Raw genomic sequence first — 16,958 nt, forward strand, 5'->3', positions numbered from 1 at the left:
TTGCGTGTGTCTACACGCCGTTCTTCAAAAAGACATCAGACTGGGTCATTTGAAAAGCTTCCTGCAGTTCTGTTGTCTGTTGGAACTTTGCATGTCGCGCGTATTCTAGTCTCGCCTCTCCGGTTTACTCCTCATGCGCTTTCTTCTTCCTTTCAGGTTATTTTAATGCTAATTGTACCCTTCGGTCATCAGAGTTGCGCGTCCAACCTCTGCGGGAGTTGAAAAACAAACATAAACCAGAAGATGTTCGTTAGGGAGAGCGATGTTTTCCACGTGTTGTTCTCTAACATAGGGCATTATAATAATTTGTGTTGAAAATTCACACGTTTCTCGAAAATACAGGGCTTGTCTATTTGTGTAGCTCGTGTGGGTTGTCACATGGAAGCCTTTTATTTAAATCCTGCGCTGTTGCACATATGGAGGGCCCTAATGAGCCGAGAAGGGTGCCAGGATCGGAGGCTTCGACCCCAGGCCCACTGTGAATAGGTCGCAGGTGAATTACACCACCGCGGCACCGCTCAGCACCCCGAGGTGGGCTCTAGCCCGGTCACATCTGCTCCGTGCCTAATGAGTATCATGGTGGACGAAGGCTCAAATGTGGGTCTTCATTAATAGCGGCCTGTTGCTCCGGGAAACAGTCAGGCTCCTGATAATCTGGGCACAGTTAGACTTTGTACTCATGACAGCATTGGACAGCCAAATTTAGTTTCGGAGGTGAAGCGCGATGAACATTGACGCACATTTGAGTCAGATGGTGTCAGAAGTTACATTTTGAAGCTTCAAATTTAAGATTTTCTTAAATCCCTCCGGTTTTGCACCTTTTTTTAGTATAAATTTAGTAAATCTTCAATTGTCGGTGACAGTCCAGAAGAGCTAAAGAGAAAGCTAATTATCAATAAAGTAAATAAATCCTGAAAAGGAACTTATGAGACATAGTACTGTAGTTTATCTAATAGTTTAGCTACGCTAGGCTAAAACAAAGCGGCCCTTTAAGAAACATTCGAAACTTGGATCTTGCGAATGCTGTTGCCAGATTTTAGCTCCGGAATTAAGACATAAAGATGGTTTGGAAGTGGTTTTGCTCCCAATCAGCTTACTGTTGCAGGCAGTGGCAGAGAGTAACAGATTGAAGATTTAATGTTGGTTGTGGGAGCTGTTTGGCTTTAATGCACTGGGAATTAATTCTCAGCAGGGGGTGTAGAGCGCTATAGATTTCCACCTTCTTGCTTTACACAGCCACTGCCTGGCATGCCCTGTTTTTAATGAAGAGCTCTGTTGAGTGTGCCAAGACAGATTATCTCTTAAAACGGCGCTCTGCCCGGGCGCAGGTTTGGTTACTGTGCAACCGTGACTGAAAAAGATCTGCATAAATCGTCAGGTCGTGCGGTATCTTGTTCGAAACCTGGTCAGGAATTTCAGTTTTTTTTTATTTTTTAAAAAAAAAGAATTCGATTGAGAATTTGCTGGCAGCTTGAATGCCTGAAAACCCCCTAAAATGCCTCGTTCCCACAGCAGCAGCAGCCCAGAAACAGCACATCCAGGTCTCTCCTTGTGTCACCCGCCTCCACATGGCCACATACCTTTTAGGCCTCAATAAAACCCTTTTTTGGCCAGGCCCCCCCCCCCGCTTCCCTCCTCCCTCCCGCCGGACAGATATGGCACGACATTGCGGCCATGTGGCCGGCAGGAGGCTGCATTTAAGCCGCTGCAGCTCAGAAATGGGCCCTGAACCATGGCCAGACCGGGCATGAGGCCTAAGCATTCGCTGACAAGATTCCAACATCTCGGACTTCCCAGAAAAAAAAGGGCAGCGGGCGAAGATGAGGTGCGACGGCTACGCGCTGCGAGATCTTCCCCCTCTTCCCAATATCATGAAGTAGCCGCATATGTTCGAGGGGAACTCGAGGCAAATATGTCACATTTTGATGCCATATGGTAGCGACGGCGTTCCCAATACGGGATGCCAGTCCTGCCTGTCTCCCCTGATCGTACCAGTAGTTTTGTGAACCTGGCTGTGGTTCTTGGTTGATCCCAAATGTACTTTGGTAATCAGGGATACGAGAGCTCCCCAGATTGTCTCTTATTCTAATTGACTTTGGCCTGCAGGAGGATTGTGTCCATTCAACCCTTTCTGGGCATAAAGAGAGAGTTTGGGCGGGCGGGGGCAGGATGTGAATAGCGCTCCCTGGGAAATGAAAGGAGCGCACCCCTCCAGAGCCACTCTTGTTAGTTTGCTCACCGTCTTTGTTCTCCTTTCAGCCCTTTTTTTTCCCCTTCTTCTTCCTCGGCTGCGTGTTCTCAAACAAGCCGTGGGGGTGCTGTGAATTTCCCTGACAGGTTTGCAGCGAGGAAAAAAAGAAACTGGGCTCGGGTTTTAGAGTGATTACACGGAGCCGTGTCCCCGGCGATGCGATGATGGGGTGTGTGTTTGCTGTTAGTGACTGAACCATGTGGGACGTTGCCAGGTGGGACTCCAGGGTTGACTGGGGAGCAGGTGCCTGTTAGATACAGTGTGTGTTGGGGGTTCTGTCATCAGCCTCCTGCCAGCAAAAGGGGGAGGAAGGCTAAGAGACGTGGCGGCGGGTGAATCAGCGACCCTTTTAACAGCAGCGGTGTGTTGTTATCCTTTTCCATGGGTCTGCTATTGCATTTGTGGCAAATTTAAGCATAGAAATAATGTACATTTTTATCATGGGTTGTGTTCAAAACCCATCTCTCTCTTAAAACATTTCAAACCTATGACCCAACACAACGCTGTCAGCACCTTTTTTGGGAGATTCTCTGTTAGAATGGACTGTTTGTAACATTAGAAAGTTCTTCTATTCCCTCAACACCTCTGCAGACGATCATTTAAGGAGCTAACTGTAGTTCATAGCATATAAACACCTGTTTTGTAGCAGGAAGTAAGCAAAACTTAGCCGATATAGCTAATGCACTTGTTACGGTTACGATATCACCGGGTGTGCTGAGGGGCACCTCGGCCCCAGCACCCAGAGACACTTGCAACGTTTACGTAACGCAAACACACTTAAGCAGTTTCAACAAGCCGGTTTTATTTGCTGACTTCCTGTCTACGCAGGCAGCGTAAGCTGGGGTGGGGGACATTAGCATGAGACAACTGTCAGCAACGGTGTCTACATCATTTGTCATGCTTCCCTGGGGGCTCGGTGACACAGACCAAGGCTGGAAGCTGCTGTCCTGGCTGCAGAACCACCCATCGAGTCCTGGCAGACGCGTTTACCGGGAATGACCATCAGGCCGCACAGCTGAGCACTGGAATATCAATGCGGCTCATATTCGGGCGGGCCCGGGGGGGCTATTTACGAAGCAAACGGATTGCTCTCCTTATGGAAGAGTGAGACCCAGTGCCACTGTGGGGAGGCTAATGTAAACAGAGCTGAGAAAAGCTCTGGAGCAATAAACGGCAGTTTGATTCACTCATGAATTGTTGATTTTTGGGAGCGGTGTCTCCGGGTCAGTGGAGGGATTTCTCCTTAAATGCCACGCGGTGCTGCCGGTTCCTTCCCCTTCTCGCAGAAGCGAGCCGGGACCTCGTAGTTTCGCCCTGCGGTCGTTTATTGCGAAACAGGGATCCCCTATTGGACAGACAGCCTCGCGGTGGCACTGGTAAAGGCTAAAACTCAGCCGTGTTTATCAACACTGAGAAAGCGCAAGATACCCGTTGTTGGAAGAGAATAATGAGCCTAATTGAGCTGTAACATGCTGGATGGTGGCCAGGCCCTTCAATTGAAAACCCACTCCATCAAAAGGAGGTCTGTGAGGAGAGCGAGTGTGCTGCTGAAACACTGCAGGTTGCGCTAGTGCACACACAGCACTTATAAGCCTGTTAGCCATGATTGGACCTAATGTTCAGCTTTTTACCCCAGACTCATCATTGAATAATAGCGTCCTACTTTAGGAGATATAAACGTGGAGCTTTGACTAATGTCATGAAGAGCTTAACTTGTAAGACACTAGTAATAAGCATATTGAGAATTTGACTTTAATTAAAAATCAGTTCTTGGAGCTCCTCGAGTTGAGCCGCAACGTCATGAGGCCGGGTCCAATAGGGAAATCAGCCAGCTGAAATCGTTGGAGAAACAAACACAATGCCCAACAAAGAGTAAAGACAGTGACAACTGACAATGTCTTTATAACTGAAGCATGTATTCCAGCTGAACAAACGAGACCAACAGCTGGTTTGCAGCGGTTGTGCAGGTGCAACCAAATGTTTTTGTCAATGGGTCGGTCGTGGTGGCCGGTGCACCGACCAGGAGGTCAAGTATATCAAACCACTGAGGTGCGCCACCATCTGGGTCCAAAGGGGGCATTTCTTAGTAATGGTTGGAGGCACAGACGCTAAATCAAAAGCTGTTAAAACGGATGCAGTGTGGCCCAGAAGCACATTTAAATCTACCCTGAATCACCGCATCTGCTGGTGAGTGTGACATTTTTAGTAGAAAGAGCACCTGAGAGGCTTTTCCTGTTTACTAAAGCACAACCATGGCGACGTCAGATCAATCCTGGGGAAGAACAGCACAGCCTGTCTCCTGGCACCTGCCCTGCCAAGAACAGGGGAGGGGGGGGGGGGGGAGTGAAGGAGCATGAGCTGGTGGGAAGGAGGAAAAACCCAGCTGCCTCTGTGCCCGAGCCCCGTGCTGCTTTTTTTTAAAGGAGTGGGAGGGAGAGGCTGAGAGACTGCTGGCACCATCTGTACAAGTCTTTTGTATTCCAGCCCTCGTCTTTACACAGAGTGAGGCTGGTGTGCTCGGTGTTTAAATGAAAGGAAGAGGAGGTGCCTTTCGGGGTGCGCTGCTCTGAGAGGAGCCGCTGCATGTGTGCAGAGGACAATTTTGTGTCCTATTTATCTGTTAATGCAGGCCAACATGCATGTGTGCATGGTAAGCTTGCACGCCCACAGGTTTATAAGCTCTCGCGATGAGAGTCAGAAGGTTTTGTTTGTTCCTGCCCCCCATCAGTCCTAATAGCTCATATCTCCTAGTCTCCCTCCCTGGGTATGTGTGCAGTGCACGTGGCAGCAGGGCGAATCGTCTGCATATGAGGTCAGCCCGCACTGTCTGCTGTCATATTGACATGGCTTTTTTTTATGCGTGCGCTATGCCCCCCTCCCTTTCTCCTCGGTGGGAGCAGAAATACTGTGAAATCCAAGAAGAGGTGGCTGCCCTGCTCTTTGATTGAATCCGCATTTCCTTCCTCTGCAGACTGCCGTCGACATAGGGCCAGCATAGATCGTAGAGCGAGTCCTTTGTAGTTGTTTAAAAAAAAAAAGACCAAAGACCATGCACTGCTGATGAAAAGCATATGCGATGATCAAGCACGCTCAGTTGTAGGAGCCTAAACGTGTAGGTAGCTAGGAAGGTAGGAGAGAAGGTCCGGAGGACATGTGTGGGACCAGAGTGACCCCTAGTGGCCCAAAGCTGCAGCGACATGCTGGCTGGATCTTTTTTATGACATCAGTCGCCCCTGTTTTTGTCAGGAAGATCACACACTTTGTTGAAATGACTGTCTCTGCTCCAACTGTATACCTGTATTCTGTAATCCTAGAATGCTGGCATGGATTGGCTATCTTCTGATGGCGTTTCTCATGATTCCCATGAACCAAGAGAACACCAGCTGTGGTGTCGACCAATGAAAGGCTGCCTATAATTCAAATATTTACTGACCTGCACTGTGCAGCTTAGTTCCAGACTGATTTATTGATGGTGTTGACCTGAAAATAACCAGCAATGTCTTCTTTAGGCTGTAGTTTTAGCTTTTTTTCCCCATTTTTTAGGGTGAAGAACTCCTGCTGCTCCTCGAAACAGCGTGTTAGCGTTCATACAAAGGAGTCAGTGATGCATTTTCAGAAGGAAATGTGCTGCCTCACCCCATATTTCAGTTTTTGCTGCGCGTGCTTTAGAAAACTGTTACCTCTGCAGTTATTTTCCCAGGAAGCCAACAGTGCTGACACACTCCGCTCTCTTTTCCAGCTCTTCTGTCGTCTTGGTGCGAGGAACTGGGACGCCTCCTGCTCCTCCGCCACCAGAAGAACAGGGCGAATGAGCCTCCGGGCAAAGTGCCCATGCAGCCCCCCATGAGCTCCATGAAGCCCAGCCTCTCACATGGGTCAGTGTTCACGCTGCTGTACTTTTTGGCTACGCGTGTGAGGTGTGTTTGTGTGTGTTGGCAGTGCCTCGATGTCACTAATGGACCATTGGCCTGACAAACTCCAGCAATAAATGCTTCTAAAGCAGTCAACAGGGACAGGCAATACCTTATCTGAGTACATGTAGCTCATAAATACAACAGTGTTTATATCCATTAACAGGAAGCACATGCTTTTATTGTGTAATCGTGACAGTCATGTCCTTCAGCCAAAGTAAATATACTGACTGTTCTTTTACTCAAATATTTGTGTGTGTGTGTGCGTGTGTGTGTGTGTGCACGATGCTCATTTGTCCGTCCCCTTCAGAGATGGGTCTTTTCCCTACGACTCAGTTCCTTGGCAACAGAACAACAACCAGCCGCCAGGCTCACTGTCTGTGGTGACAACAGTGTGGGGCGTGACCAACACATCGCAGAGTCAGGTGAGTCCCCTTAAATCCTCGAGGCCTAGGCCTCGCGCACTTCAGTGTGACAGCTTTACGAGCTACACGGGCCCGGTTGCTGTTTTCTGATTGGTTTGCCTTAATTGTTTGTCTGCCATCCACAGATGTTGGTGAACCCCATGGCTGGTAACAACAACCCCATGAACCCCGGGGGGAACCCTATGGGCTCGGGGATGTCTGGGAATAATCCAGGAATGAACTCTCCTCAGTTTCCTGGTCCTCAGCAGCAATTCCCCAACAAAGGCAACTCCAACCAAGGATACATGCAGCAGGGCATGTACGGGCGGCCCAGCTACCCTGGAGGAGGAGGAGGCTTTGGAAACAAGTAAGTGCACGAAGGATTCCTTCCCCAGTCTGTCTTTAGGAAATGTGCTCTACCCTCTCCTCTCCTCCTCATAGTTATCCTGGAGGGCCTAATGGAGGACCAGGAGGGATGGGCATCCAACCGCATTCACGTCCTCCTTCGGACTTCACCCAGCCTGCCGCTGCTGCCGCCGCCGCTGCTGTGGCGGCGGCAGCGGCGACGGCGACCGCCACCGCCACGGCGGCTGTCGCCGCACTGCAAGAAACCCAGAACAAGGACATGAACCAATACGGTCCGGTAAGATGAGAGGAATTGAAGCTTTGTGTGTCTGCAGTTTTTTAACGGGGTCGGGGGTCACAGTTACGGGTGGTACAGTCATCTGTTGACGCCAACAGGCACTTCATTTGCGTTTGAAGTTTAATCAAAAGGTTTTTGTCTTCCAGATGAGCTCCTCTTTTCAGATGGCACCAAACCAGGCATACAACAGCCAGTTCATGAACCAGCCAGGGCCTCGCGGCCCCGCATCGCTCCCTGGAAACATGGGCGCAGGCATGAATGCGTCCAACATGAGTGGGCCTCCCATTGGAATGAACCAGCCCAGGGGCCAAGGCATGGGGCCTTTTGGTGCCCATAGTCAAAGGATGCCCCAGCAAGGGTACGCGGGACCCCGGGCACAAGGCATGAGTATGCAGGGCATGAAAAGACCATATCCAGGGGAGGTGAGTGCCGGGAAGTCAGCATGTTGAATGTGCCTTGTTAGCCGCATGTTGACTCTTTGTTCACCACCACCTGCCTCCACAGCCAAACTATGGTGGACAGCAGTATGGACCAAACAACCAGTTCCCTACCCACCAGGGGCAGTACCCTACACCCAACGCCTCCAGGCCACTGCCCTCCCCGAACTACCCAGGCCATAGGATGCCAGGACAGCAGCTGCAGGGCCAATACCCCCCACCGAGCGGCGCCATGGGACAGTACTATAAGGTATCAAGTTGTTCAGTGAATATTTATCACAATAAGTGTTTATTAACTGCATTATAATATCTTTTTTTAAATTAATTTACAGCAAGAGCCACCTTTTAATGGTCAAACAAATAACTTCACTGGGGGTGCATATCAGTACAACCAGGGTAATATGAATGGGGTACGTCCATCTTGGTCTCAGCTTATTGCCTATCCACATGTTTTAGCTGTCACTAACTCAATTCTTTTAATTTAGCCACCAAGGCCGGTGGGTAACTACCCTCACTCCCCCGTGCCGGGCAACCCAACACCACCAATGACCCCAGGAAGCAACATACCTCCGTACTTGTCTCCGAACCAGGACGTGAAGCCGCCTTTCCCTCCTGACATTAAACCAAATATCACCTCTCTTCCTCCCCCTCCAGGTCAGTGGGGGGAATGACAAAATGTGGTATTTCTAAAAGGTCTCCAATCAGCTGACTGGGATTCTTCCCCTCCGTTGATGCAGGCAGTCACAACGAGGAGCTGCGGCTGACGTTCCCGGTGCGGGACGGCGTGGTCCTCGAGCCCTTCAGGTTAGAACACAACCTCGCCGTCAGCAACCACGTCTTCCATTTACGGCCGTCGGTGCACCAGACGCTCATGTGGAGGTAAGGCGCCACGCGCCGATGCTGTAGTGGGTTTTAGCGATCCGCCCGATGGTGAGGGTTGTTTACGGGACGCGCTCCTAATACTTCTTGACCCCCGTTGCCAAGCAGATCGGACCTGGAGCTGCAGTTCAAGTGCTACCACCACGAAGACCGTCAGATGAACACCAACTGGCCGGCGTCGGTCCAAGTCAGCGTCAACGCTACGCCGCTCACCATCGAGCGCGGCGACAACAAGACCTCTCACAAACCCCTGCACTTGAAGCACGTTTGCCAGCCTGGAAGGAACACCATCCAGATCACAGTCACCGCCTGTTGCTGCGTGAGTACACCGGACATGAGATAATTGGCAGGGGATGTTAAAAATAGACCTTTACGAGGACTTTGGTGACAACGCCGCTTCCTTTCGCAGTCGCACTTGTTTGTGCTGCAGCTGGTCCACAGGCCTTCGGTCCGCTCCGTCCTCCAGGGCTTGCTGAAGAAGAGGCTTCTCCCCGCAGAGCACTGCATCACCAAAGGTATGCACGCAGTTCTCCTTGCCGCGTAATGTCCCGATCAGCCTCTCTAAGCGCTCGCCGCTCTGCTTCTGCGTCCCAGTCAAGAGGAATTTCAGCAGCGTAGCCGCGTCCTCAGGCAACGCGGCGCTGAATGGGGAGGATGGCGTGGAGCAGACCGCCATCAAGGTCTCGCTCAAGTGTCCGATCACCTTCCGACGAATACAGCTTCCGGCGAGAGGTCATGACTGCAAACACGTTCAGGTAAAAGCCTAAAAAAACAACACTTAAGGGTTTCAAGCGTTGACGAAAGAAGGGGGTTAAAAGATGTTTTTTTCATTCTTTCAGTGTTTCGATTTGGAATCGTACTTACAGCTGAACTGCGAGCGGGGGACGTGGCGGTGTCCTGTATGCAAGTGAGTTCTTAATCGTAGGAAGACATTGTGCTGCTTCAACATCTCACAGTGTTTAACCACCTGGACCTGTTCCCTCTGCAGTAAAACGGCGTTGTTGGAGGGACTCGAAGTGGACCAGTACATGTGGGGAATCTTGAACGCCATTCAAAAGTAACCTGAGGCCAGATCAGCGATCCGAAGCACACCTTCCTCTTAACCTGTTCCCTAACCGTTTTACCCCGCCTGTGTTTCTCCAGCTCGGAGTTTGAGGAAGTCACCATTGACCCCACGTGTAGTTGGCGGCCGGTGGCCATCAAATCTGAAGTCCACATCAAGGAGGATCCGGACGGACCGCTGGCCAAGAGGTTCAAAACGATGAGCCCCAGCCAGATGATCATGCCCAATGTGATGGATATGATAGCTCAGCTTGGACCAGGACCCTCGCCGTTCCCGTTATCGTCCTCTCAGCAAGGTGGAAACGGCGAATACGGCAATCAAGGTACGGAAACCAGTCAGGCGGGAATGGGTCAAGTGGGGATTTTGCTGACGTTTAGCATTTTGTGCGCCAGGCAACAGTTACCAGGGCCACGGGACTTTTGACTTCCCTCACGTCACGCCTGGCGGTACGTCGATGAACGATTTCATGCACGGCCCCCAGCTGTCTCACCCGCCCGACGTGCCCAGCAGCATGATGGCCCAGGACAAGCCGCTTTCCCACAACCTGTCTGAATCAGTGAGTTCTCCCAGCACTCTCTTCAAGATCTCCACCCGCTAAAAAATAGCCTGCCCCAACCACAGTCTGACTCCTCCCCCCTTCTCTGTGCAGATACCTCACTCTGCCAGCAACGACCAGTTGCACGGACCCTTGCAGCAGAGCTTACATGCCTCCTCACACCCTGGCAGCCAGTCGGGGCAGCAGCTACACCACAGCGGGCCTCCTCAACCCTCACGACAAGCACCGCCTCCTCAGCAACCGCAGCAGCAGCAGCAGCCCGGCCCCAACAACCATCACCACGGCGACCTGTCCTTCAACCCTTCTTCCAGCAATTTGGACAGCCAGGCGGGGTCCGACATGCCCGAGCCATCGTTAGACGTGAGTCTTGATCGTTGAATCGAGCGGAATTTTGGGAAAAAAATGAAAAGAAATGTGAACGCCAGGCTGACAGTTGCGTCTTTCCTCCTCACAGCTGCTTCCAGAGCTGGCCAACCCGGATGAGCTGCTCTCATACCTGGACCCTCCGGACCTCCCGAGCAATAGCAACGACGACCTTCTATCGCTCTTCGAAAACAATTGAGGCGTTCCATACACACACACGAACACTTCGAGACTGTCCCCCCCCCCCCAACACACACACACACACACACACACACCCTTCCCCCCTTGAGCAGGCTGCTCTGTACTTGACAAACACAAAGATGCACTCCCGTTCTCCTCTTCCTCGTGTACAGACTTCACTGGCCAGCCGGCATCAAACGAAAGAGGTTAAGACTCAAAGATGCCGTCGGTGGAGGCGGGGCTGTGCGTGACCCCGCCCCCACCCGACCCAGCCCTCTCATCAGTGGCGATACTCTAAACTGTGCAGCTATACTCCTTTGATTTCATATTTCTAAGCGCCACACAGGTGTACGTGTGCACATTAGGAAAGTGCTGTAGCAATTTTTTTTTATTCACATTTTATTTCAGAAGAAAAACATTCACTGTATAAAAACAGAAAACCAACAAAAAAAATACCTGCACTATCTGGCCAGACTACATCCATGATGTTATTCCAGTCCCGGAGGCCATCTTCCTGGTACCACAGCTCCATTCCCTGACTGGTCCAGTTAGCGGCACCATTTTTATGTTGTTTTTAATTACCCTTTTTGTCATCCCACGTCATTTTAAAGCACAGAGATTTTAGAAATATATATAAAAAAACAAAAAAAAACCAAGATCGGGGGCTTTTGCTAGTGATTGGCTTTCACTTTTTTCACCAATTTGATACCTACGTGTTTATATCAGCTCAAAAGAACACTTTGGTCCCTTTAAGACGAGGAGAAAAAAAATAAGATTGGAACGTTTTTTTAACGGAAACTAGAGGTACGGTGTGGGAGACTGGGGTTCCTGTAACCATCCTGCTGCATTTATTTCCCGCTGCTACGGCTTCTTGCGCGCCGGCTGTTCCACGCGAGCCCCCGGCATCACAGCGACGGCCGTGCTCTTTTTTTTTTTCTTTTTTTTAGTTTTTGTTAAGTGATTTGCTGTTCGAGTCAACTACGAAGTGCATGTGTGCCAAGCCCTCGTTCGGAACTGTTCCGAGTCTTCGTTGTTTTCTTCGTTCTAAACAGAAAAAGGTGTGTTTCAGTCTCACCTGTCCGAAGCTTCTTTGGACTCCTGTCAGATTTAGTCAGATTTCTTTAACAGTAACATTGAAGGGATAGTGCTAAGCCTGATGATGTGTGGAACCTGTACCAGCTGCATATGCTGTATTTTGTTTTCTTGTTTGTGTTGCTGCATAATTAAAATATCTATCAAACTTTGAAGGGGGAGGGGCTGCTCAACATCACCAAAGTTAGTGGAATGAGAATGGAGGCGCTTGTCTTTGCTTGGTCCTGTGCACTAATGTGTGTGTGTGAGAGAGTGAGTGCGTGTGAGTGTGTGAGGAATAGGGGGAAGACAGCTGACCCATCACTGCTGTTCTAGAAGTTGTTTTCAAAAGCAGTATTGGAGAAAACCATGTTTCTTTTCCATCTCACTTTTTGAAAAGAGTGCTGTTCTGTATGCAAATGTATTATTTTTTAAGAAATGCTATTGTTCTGTAAATATCATTGTGAATATTTTTGTATCATCTTGATAATGTTTGTCCCCTGGTCATCAGACCTAACCTCTACGCGCCCCCGACTGACCTTGTGTCCAACCAGCACACGACAAACGTCTTGTCTCCTCGCGGGGAAGCCGATCGTCTCTTAAGCTATTTCAGCCCCTGTTTATTTGGTTTCTTTGCTGTCGCGTCTTTACTTCTCGACCTCGGGTCTCTGTCGTTGTTTTCCCTCACAAAACCTTCAGTCCCGAGTTCATTTCCTTGGCGATTCTGGAGGTTTGCAGAACGATGCAGTGTCAGCTGGCTTCCATTGTAATTAGCAAGCTATGTGAATATCATATTTGTCCATACACAGTGGTATTTAAAGATATATCACAACCATATTCTAAAGAAATCCATGATATTGTTTATATTTTTGTTATAGAAATATTGGGCTTTTAAAGAAAAAAGCATAAGACCATAAACATGTTTATCCCCCTTGTTTTTGGTAAGTTATTTTTACTGATTTCCTTGTTTATCTGTAAGGCTAGAAATCCGATTTCTTTCAACTGTAGCGCTGTGTGAGCACTCACCCTTCACCAGTTTAGCATGCTGACATGTTTAACGTGACAAAGGCCACAAAAGAGACGCCGCCATTGTCCCTCTTTGATCGCCACACATGTTCATTTCCACTCCCGTCTGAGTCGAAACGCCTCATCATTTCGTATTTCTCATATTTTGCGGCCACTTTGACGCGAGCCAGCTGGGTGTGTGGAGGGCTGCACGGCAAACCTGTAGCTGCACAATCACGGTAAAAGGGCCATTTCTGTAGGGGGAAGTTGTTTAATAAAAATACAAAAAAAAGAGAAATACAGAGAGTAAGGGCACGCTCGCCACTTTGGCCTGGAGAAGAAGCTGAGGGCGAATTCAGACGTCCCAAGGATTCCTGTATATATGTAAATGAATATAGAGACTTGTGAACAGAAATGTATTCATTTTCCCTGGGAATGTGCATTGTTTCTTCAGAATAATAAAAAGCTTGCAACCCCTCTACTGGAAGTGGCTGAATATGGAAAAATGAAGCTTGTTAGTTCGTGTTTGTGGGTTTCTCTCAACATTTTTGCTCCCTCGCTGTAATATAATTTCACCTCTTTTGTTAGTGGGAAATGGGGCCAGCCATGTTTTACATGTAATATTTAGCCTAAGTGTTCTAGTCTGTCGCCTGCATACTCCAAGGTGCTAAAGCTTCCAAAATAAATTTTGAAAAAAGGAAAAGGTTACAAAAGAAATAATTTAAATGGGTGAGGGGTGGAGGGGGGGGGGGGGGGGGGGGGGGGGGGGGGGGGGGGCAGGCAGAGGAAGTGACGGGCTCAGAAAATTGTAACCAAATCCAAACTTTGTACAATTTTTTGATATCAGGAGCAGTTTGGAAAACGACACAATCCAATATGATTCATGCAATGTGGCCATTGTCTCTATTGTGTACATCGTATGTACAATCATTTCATATTCTAAACTGGTCAGAAAATAAAGAAACTAATTGTGATTTTTAGTCTTGCAGAACTGTATGTAGTTAGATGATGTGACAACCTAATATTTATCTAATAAATATGTATTCAGACGATGGATGTTGCTGTGGTCTTTTCTTACATTGCGGTTCCTTAAAAGCTATATTTATTACGTGCAGCCCAGAGCTCAGCGACCAGCTACAGCTACAGTTGGATTTTTTGACTTGTAGTCAGGTCTGCTTGGGTTTTTTTGCAGGTACTTCGGCTTCACTTTCAACTGAAAAATCATGTTTGGGTAATTTCCCATTTATATTCTCGACCAAAATGCTGACTCAAGGTCTGGATCTCCTCAGTACTTCACATTGTCTGCCCCCTGGGCCTCAGGGATTTATTAAAGAGGAGGAAGGTCAGTATAAAGCTGGTGAATTGACTCGTCCTTAACTCGCTCCTCTCTTTAAAAGCATTTTTATAGAACCTGTGGTGATGTTGGCATTTCTGGTTCAGATGTCAGGCGTTGTACATATTTTTACTGGAATCTAAAATGTGTTTGGCTGTCTGTGCTGACCTACTGCAGAAGAAGAGCGACATTCATGTGCCCAGAACTTATGATCTGACTCCTAATTGAAGAACGGCATGTTTTTAGGTAATTGCATACACTAAGAAGATGGATATATTACATCTGAGATTATGAGACATAATCTTAATATCTTTGAGTTCTGGGGACGTACTCAAAGTTTATCCAACTTGCAGAGCAGAGGTCAAAAAGAGGTCAAAAGTCAGTTTTGTAACATTAACCCTTTTTATTATTATTATGAGATTTTTATGGGGACAATTGGTGCCATGAAGTAGCTAAACTGTATTGTTCTTTGAGTACAGGTGTTTCATAACACATATTTTGTTGAAAATATTCATTTGTTAAAATTGGTTGCCTTCAATTTGTTTTATATATGGTTAGATTATAGAAATCGAAGAAAGAAACATAATCTTGTACAGAAGAATTTTTTAATCATGACTTTAGATTTAACAAGTACACAGCCCTTGAGGGCTGTGGTCGAAATCACGTTTAATCTCGCGATGGATCGGGAAAAAAATATTTAGATTGTCGCCCTTTTTTTCTCCTTTGAATTTCGAGTAAATTTCCTATATTTTTGCCATTCGATTAATAAACAACATCAACAACAACAGGGGAAAAGTTGCCATTTTTATAATACTTCTAGTACTTCCGGTTTCACTGCAAACACTTCCGGAGTTGTCTCGTAAGCGTGACATTTGTAGACTACTGATCCGTGTGCATCATCTGAGCCACAGATTTTTCAAAAAACATGTTGTTTTTATCGAACAGGATAAAAATATGTTCTCTGGCATTCACGGCCGCTCGTCTGTGCAGCAACGGACCCGCCACGGCGAACAAAAACCCGACGGTGTACTTTGACATTGCCGCAGACACCCAGCACCTCGGGCGGGTAACCTTTGAGGTAGGAAGGAACAGGTTTCAAATGCCAACGTGGAGTCTGCAGTAACACTCTTTTATCTCCTTATTTTGACTTGGGTCACAGTTTGGTTTATGGATACCCTCATTACCTTTATTTTTCTGTTTGCAGCTCAACGCTGATGTTGTGCCAAAAACTGCAGGTAAGTTAGTCCCAGGTAGCCCAGTTCGTTTAGGAACAATCTAGCCGCACTTAGATCTCATACTTTGGATGCAGTATGTATCACCAGTTAGGTTTGCACATGATAGGGTCTGACAGAAACTTGAAAATCGGGTGAAAATATTGAATATTCCTGTTTAGAAGTTGTAGCAAACACGTGACTAATGCTGCCACTGTCACACACATTAATAGTTTGAAATCAAATATACTGTATCATTAAAGTTATGCATTGATTTTCCTCCTTTCAGAGAACTTCCGAGCTTTGTGCACAGGAGAACAGGGTTTCGGTTACAAGGGATCAACTTTCCACAGGGTGATCCCTCAGTTCATGTGCCAGGTATGACTTACGCTTTTTAGTGTGTGTCACCTGTTGCCCGGCATGCTGCTGTAGTGCAACATCAGCGAGATTATGTGTGCTTTCAGGGTGGAGACTTCACCAACCACAATGGAACGGGAGGAAAATCCATCTATGGTTGGAAGTTTCCCGATGAGAACTTCAAACTGAAGCACACGGGAGCAGGTTATCATTGATTACAACTACGCGTTGATATTCAAGTATGGCAGCTTTGAAACTTATGTGTAAGACCGCTTATAGTCGTGTAGGACTTGGTTCCGGGGGGTCTTTATATTTGGGTATTTTTGATTAAAAATTCGAACAGTAAACGCAACAAATTAAGGAAGACTATGTTCGTTGTGGCCACTAGGTGGCAGCATTGCACATTGTTAGATTGGCATTTGTCTGACTATCGGTTTAATTGCTGCTCTGTAGGCATCTTATCTATGGCCAATGCTGGACCTAACACCAATGGATCCCAGTTCTTTATCTGCACCGCCAAAACAGAATGGTACGTGCTGATTCATTTGTTACCCAGTTAAATCTGATGTGTACCTCAAACAGAATCCAGAAACATCGGCAGTGAACACCGAGATAACCTTTAATAAGCTTTAAAACGAAGTTTGAGTCCAGTTATTTCAGAAATGCTGTTTCGGTGACTTTTTTTCTACTCTAATTGGATCTAATCTCTGTTGGATGAAGAGAATTCTTGTCATGTTTTGGCCTGAAAGTCCAAAAAATGCTTTAATTTAATGATGCCTCTGTTTGGGGGGTATTAATCTTCTCTCTGCTCATTCAGGCTGGATGGTCGGCACGTTGTCTTTGGCAGCGTGAAAGAAGGAATGGACGTGATCAAGAAAGTGGAGGCTTTGGGTTCCCGGTCTGGGCGGACTTCTAAGAAGATCACCATCTCAGACTGTGGAGAGCTCCAGTAGCCCCCCAACCCTGCTACTAGCATGGGGTCCAAACTCTCACTGGCTGTGATTTGGACTGGCGAGTGTTGACGGAGGTCCTGTGCTTCAGTCGGGGCATGAGCTGCTCACCTGTCGCTGCATTTCATCATCCGGTACTAGGAACAAAGCCACTAACGTCCTCCACATGGCAATTAGAAAACATCGGGATTACGGGTTTACTTTTAGGTCGCTGCTTGCTGATTTGAATCCTTAAAGAAATAAACCTTTTTTTTTTTTGTAATGTATGACCATGTTTTTGTGTTTATGAAGCATTGGCACTAGAAATCATTGAAACCTCCGACCACAGATTTAAAGACCGGATT

General features: G+C 47.7%; 2 protein-coding genes across 5 annotated transcripts in view; both read left to right on the forward strand.

The window, feature by feature from the left end:
* The window catches only part of LOC101063332 (zinc finger MIZ domain-containing protein 1), an 80,826-nt gene extending 67,377 nt beyond the window's left edge, over positions 1 to 13,449 (forward strand). For 2 of the 4 annotated variants that reach the window (XM_003961169.3, XM_029836967.1), the window contains 18 exons: positions 5,991 to 6,126; positions 6,473 to 6,587; positions 6,713 to 6,933; positions 7,008 to 7,209; positions 7,356 to 7,631; positions 7,714 to 7,896; positions 7,979 to 8,056; positions 8,132 to 8,300; positions 8,384 to 8,525; positions 8,634 to 8,844; positions 8,935 to 9,040; positions 9,120 to 9,280; positions 9,365 to 9,432; positions 9,514 to 9,582; positions 9,669 to 9,910; positions 9,981 to 10,144; positions 10,238 to 10,504; positions 10,599 to 13,244. In XM_003961169.3, the coding sequence (XP_003961218.2) occupies positions 5,991 to 6,126; positions 6,473 to 6,587; positions 6,713 to 6,933; positions 7,008 to 7,209; positions 7,356 to 7,631; positions 7,714 to 7,896; positions 7,979 to 8,056; positions 8,132 to 8,300; positions 8,384 to 8,525; positions 8,634 to 8,844; positions 8,935 to 9,040; positions 9,120 to 9,280; positions 9,365 to 9,432; positions 9,514 to 9,582; positions 9,669 to 9,910; positions 9,981 to 10,144; positions 10,238 to 10,504; positions 10,599 to 10,706 (2,918 nt within the window). In that variant the 3' untranslated portion in view covers positions 10,707 to 13,244. Of the gene's footprint in view, positions 1 to 5,990; positions 6,127 to 6,472; positions 6,588 to 6,712; positions 6,934 to 7,007; positions 7,210 to 7,355; positions 7,632 to 7,713; positions 7,897 to 7,978; positions 8,057 to 8,131; positions 8,301 to 8,383; positions 8,526 to 8,633; positions 8,845 to 8,934; positions 9,041 to 9,119; positions 9,281 to 9,364; positions 9,433 to 9,513; positions 9,583 to 9,668; positions 9,911 to 9,980; positions 10,145 to 10,237; positions 10,505 to 10,598 lie in introns of all 4 variants that reach the window. The other 2 variants (XM_029836973.1, XM_029836976.1) reach the window with 1 other exon arrangement.
* A 1,469-nt stretch (positions 13,450 to 14,918) lies between these two features.
* ppifb (peptidylprolyl isomerase Fb) lies at positions 14,919 to 16,880 on the forward strand. Its single transcript, XM_003961171.3, has 6 exons — positions 14,919 to 15,174; positions 15,301 to 15,331; positions 15,597 to 15,685; positions 15,772 to 15,868; positions 16,118 to 16,193; positions 16,482 to 16,880. The coding sequence occupies exons 1-6, from the start codon at positions 15,022 to 15,024 to the stop codon at positions 16,615 to 16,617; spliced, it is 582 nt and encodes a 193-aa protein (XP_003961220.1). The 5' UTR covers positions 14,919 to 15,021; the 3' UTR covers positions 16,618 to 16,880.
* Positions 16,881 to 16,958: the final 78 nt, after the last annotated feature.

Source organism: Takifugu rubripes, chromosome 1, assembly GCF_901000725.2.
Source record: "Takifugu rubripes chromosome 1, fTakRub1.2, whole genome shotgun sequence".
Taxonomy (NCBI): domain Eukaryota; kingdom Metazoa; phylum Chordata; class Actinopteri; order Tetraodontiformes; family Tetraodontidae; genus Takifugu; species Takifugu rubripes.

Bases quoted from the DNA above. Each gene is read 5' to 3' on its own strand.
- ppifb (XM_003961171.3), top strand. From the start codon at position 15,022: ATGTTGTTTTTATCGAACAGGATAAAAATATGTTCTCTGGCATTCACG. The intron at 15,175-15,300 runs GTAGGAAGGAAC...TTCTGTTTGCAG, and splicing joins TCGGGCGGGTAACCTTTGAG to CTCAACGCTGATGTTGTGCC. The intron at 16,194-16,481 runs GTACGTGCTGAT...CTGCTCATTCAG, and splicing joins TGCACCGCCAAAACAGAATG to GCTGGATGGTCGGCACGTTG.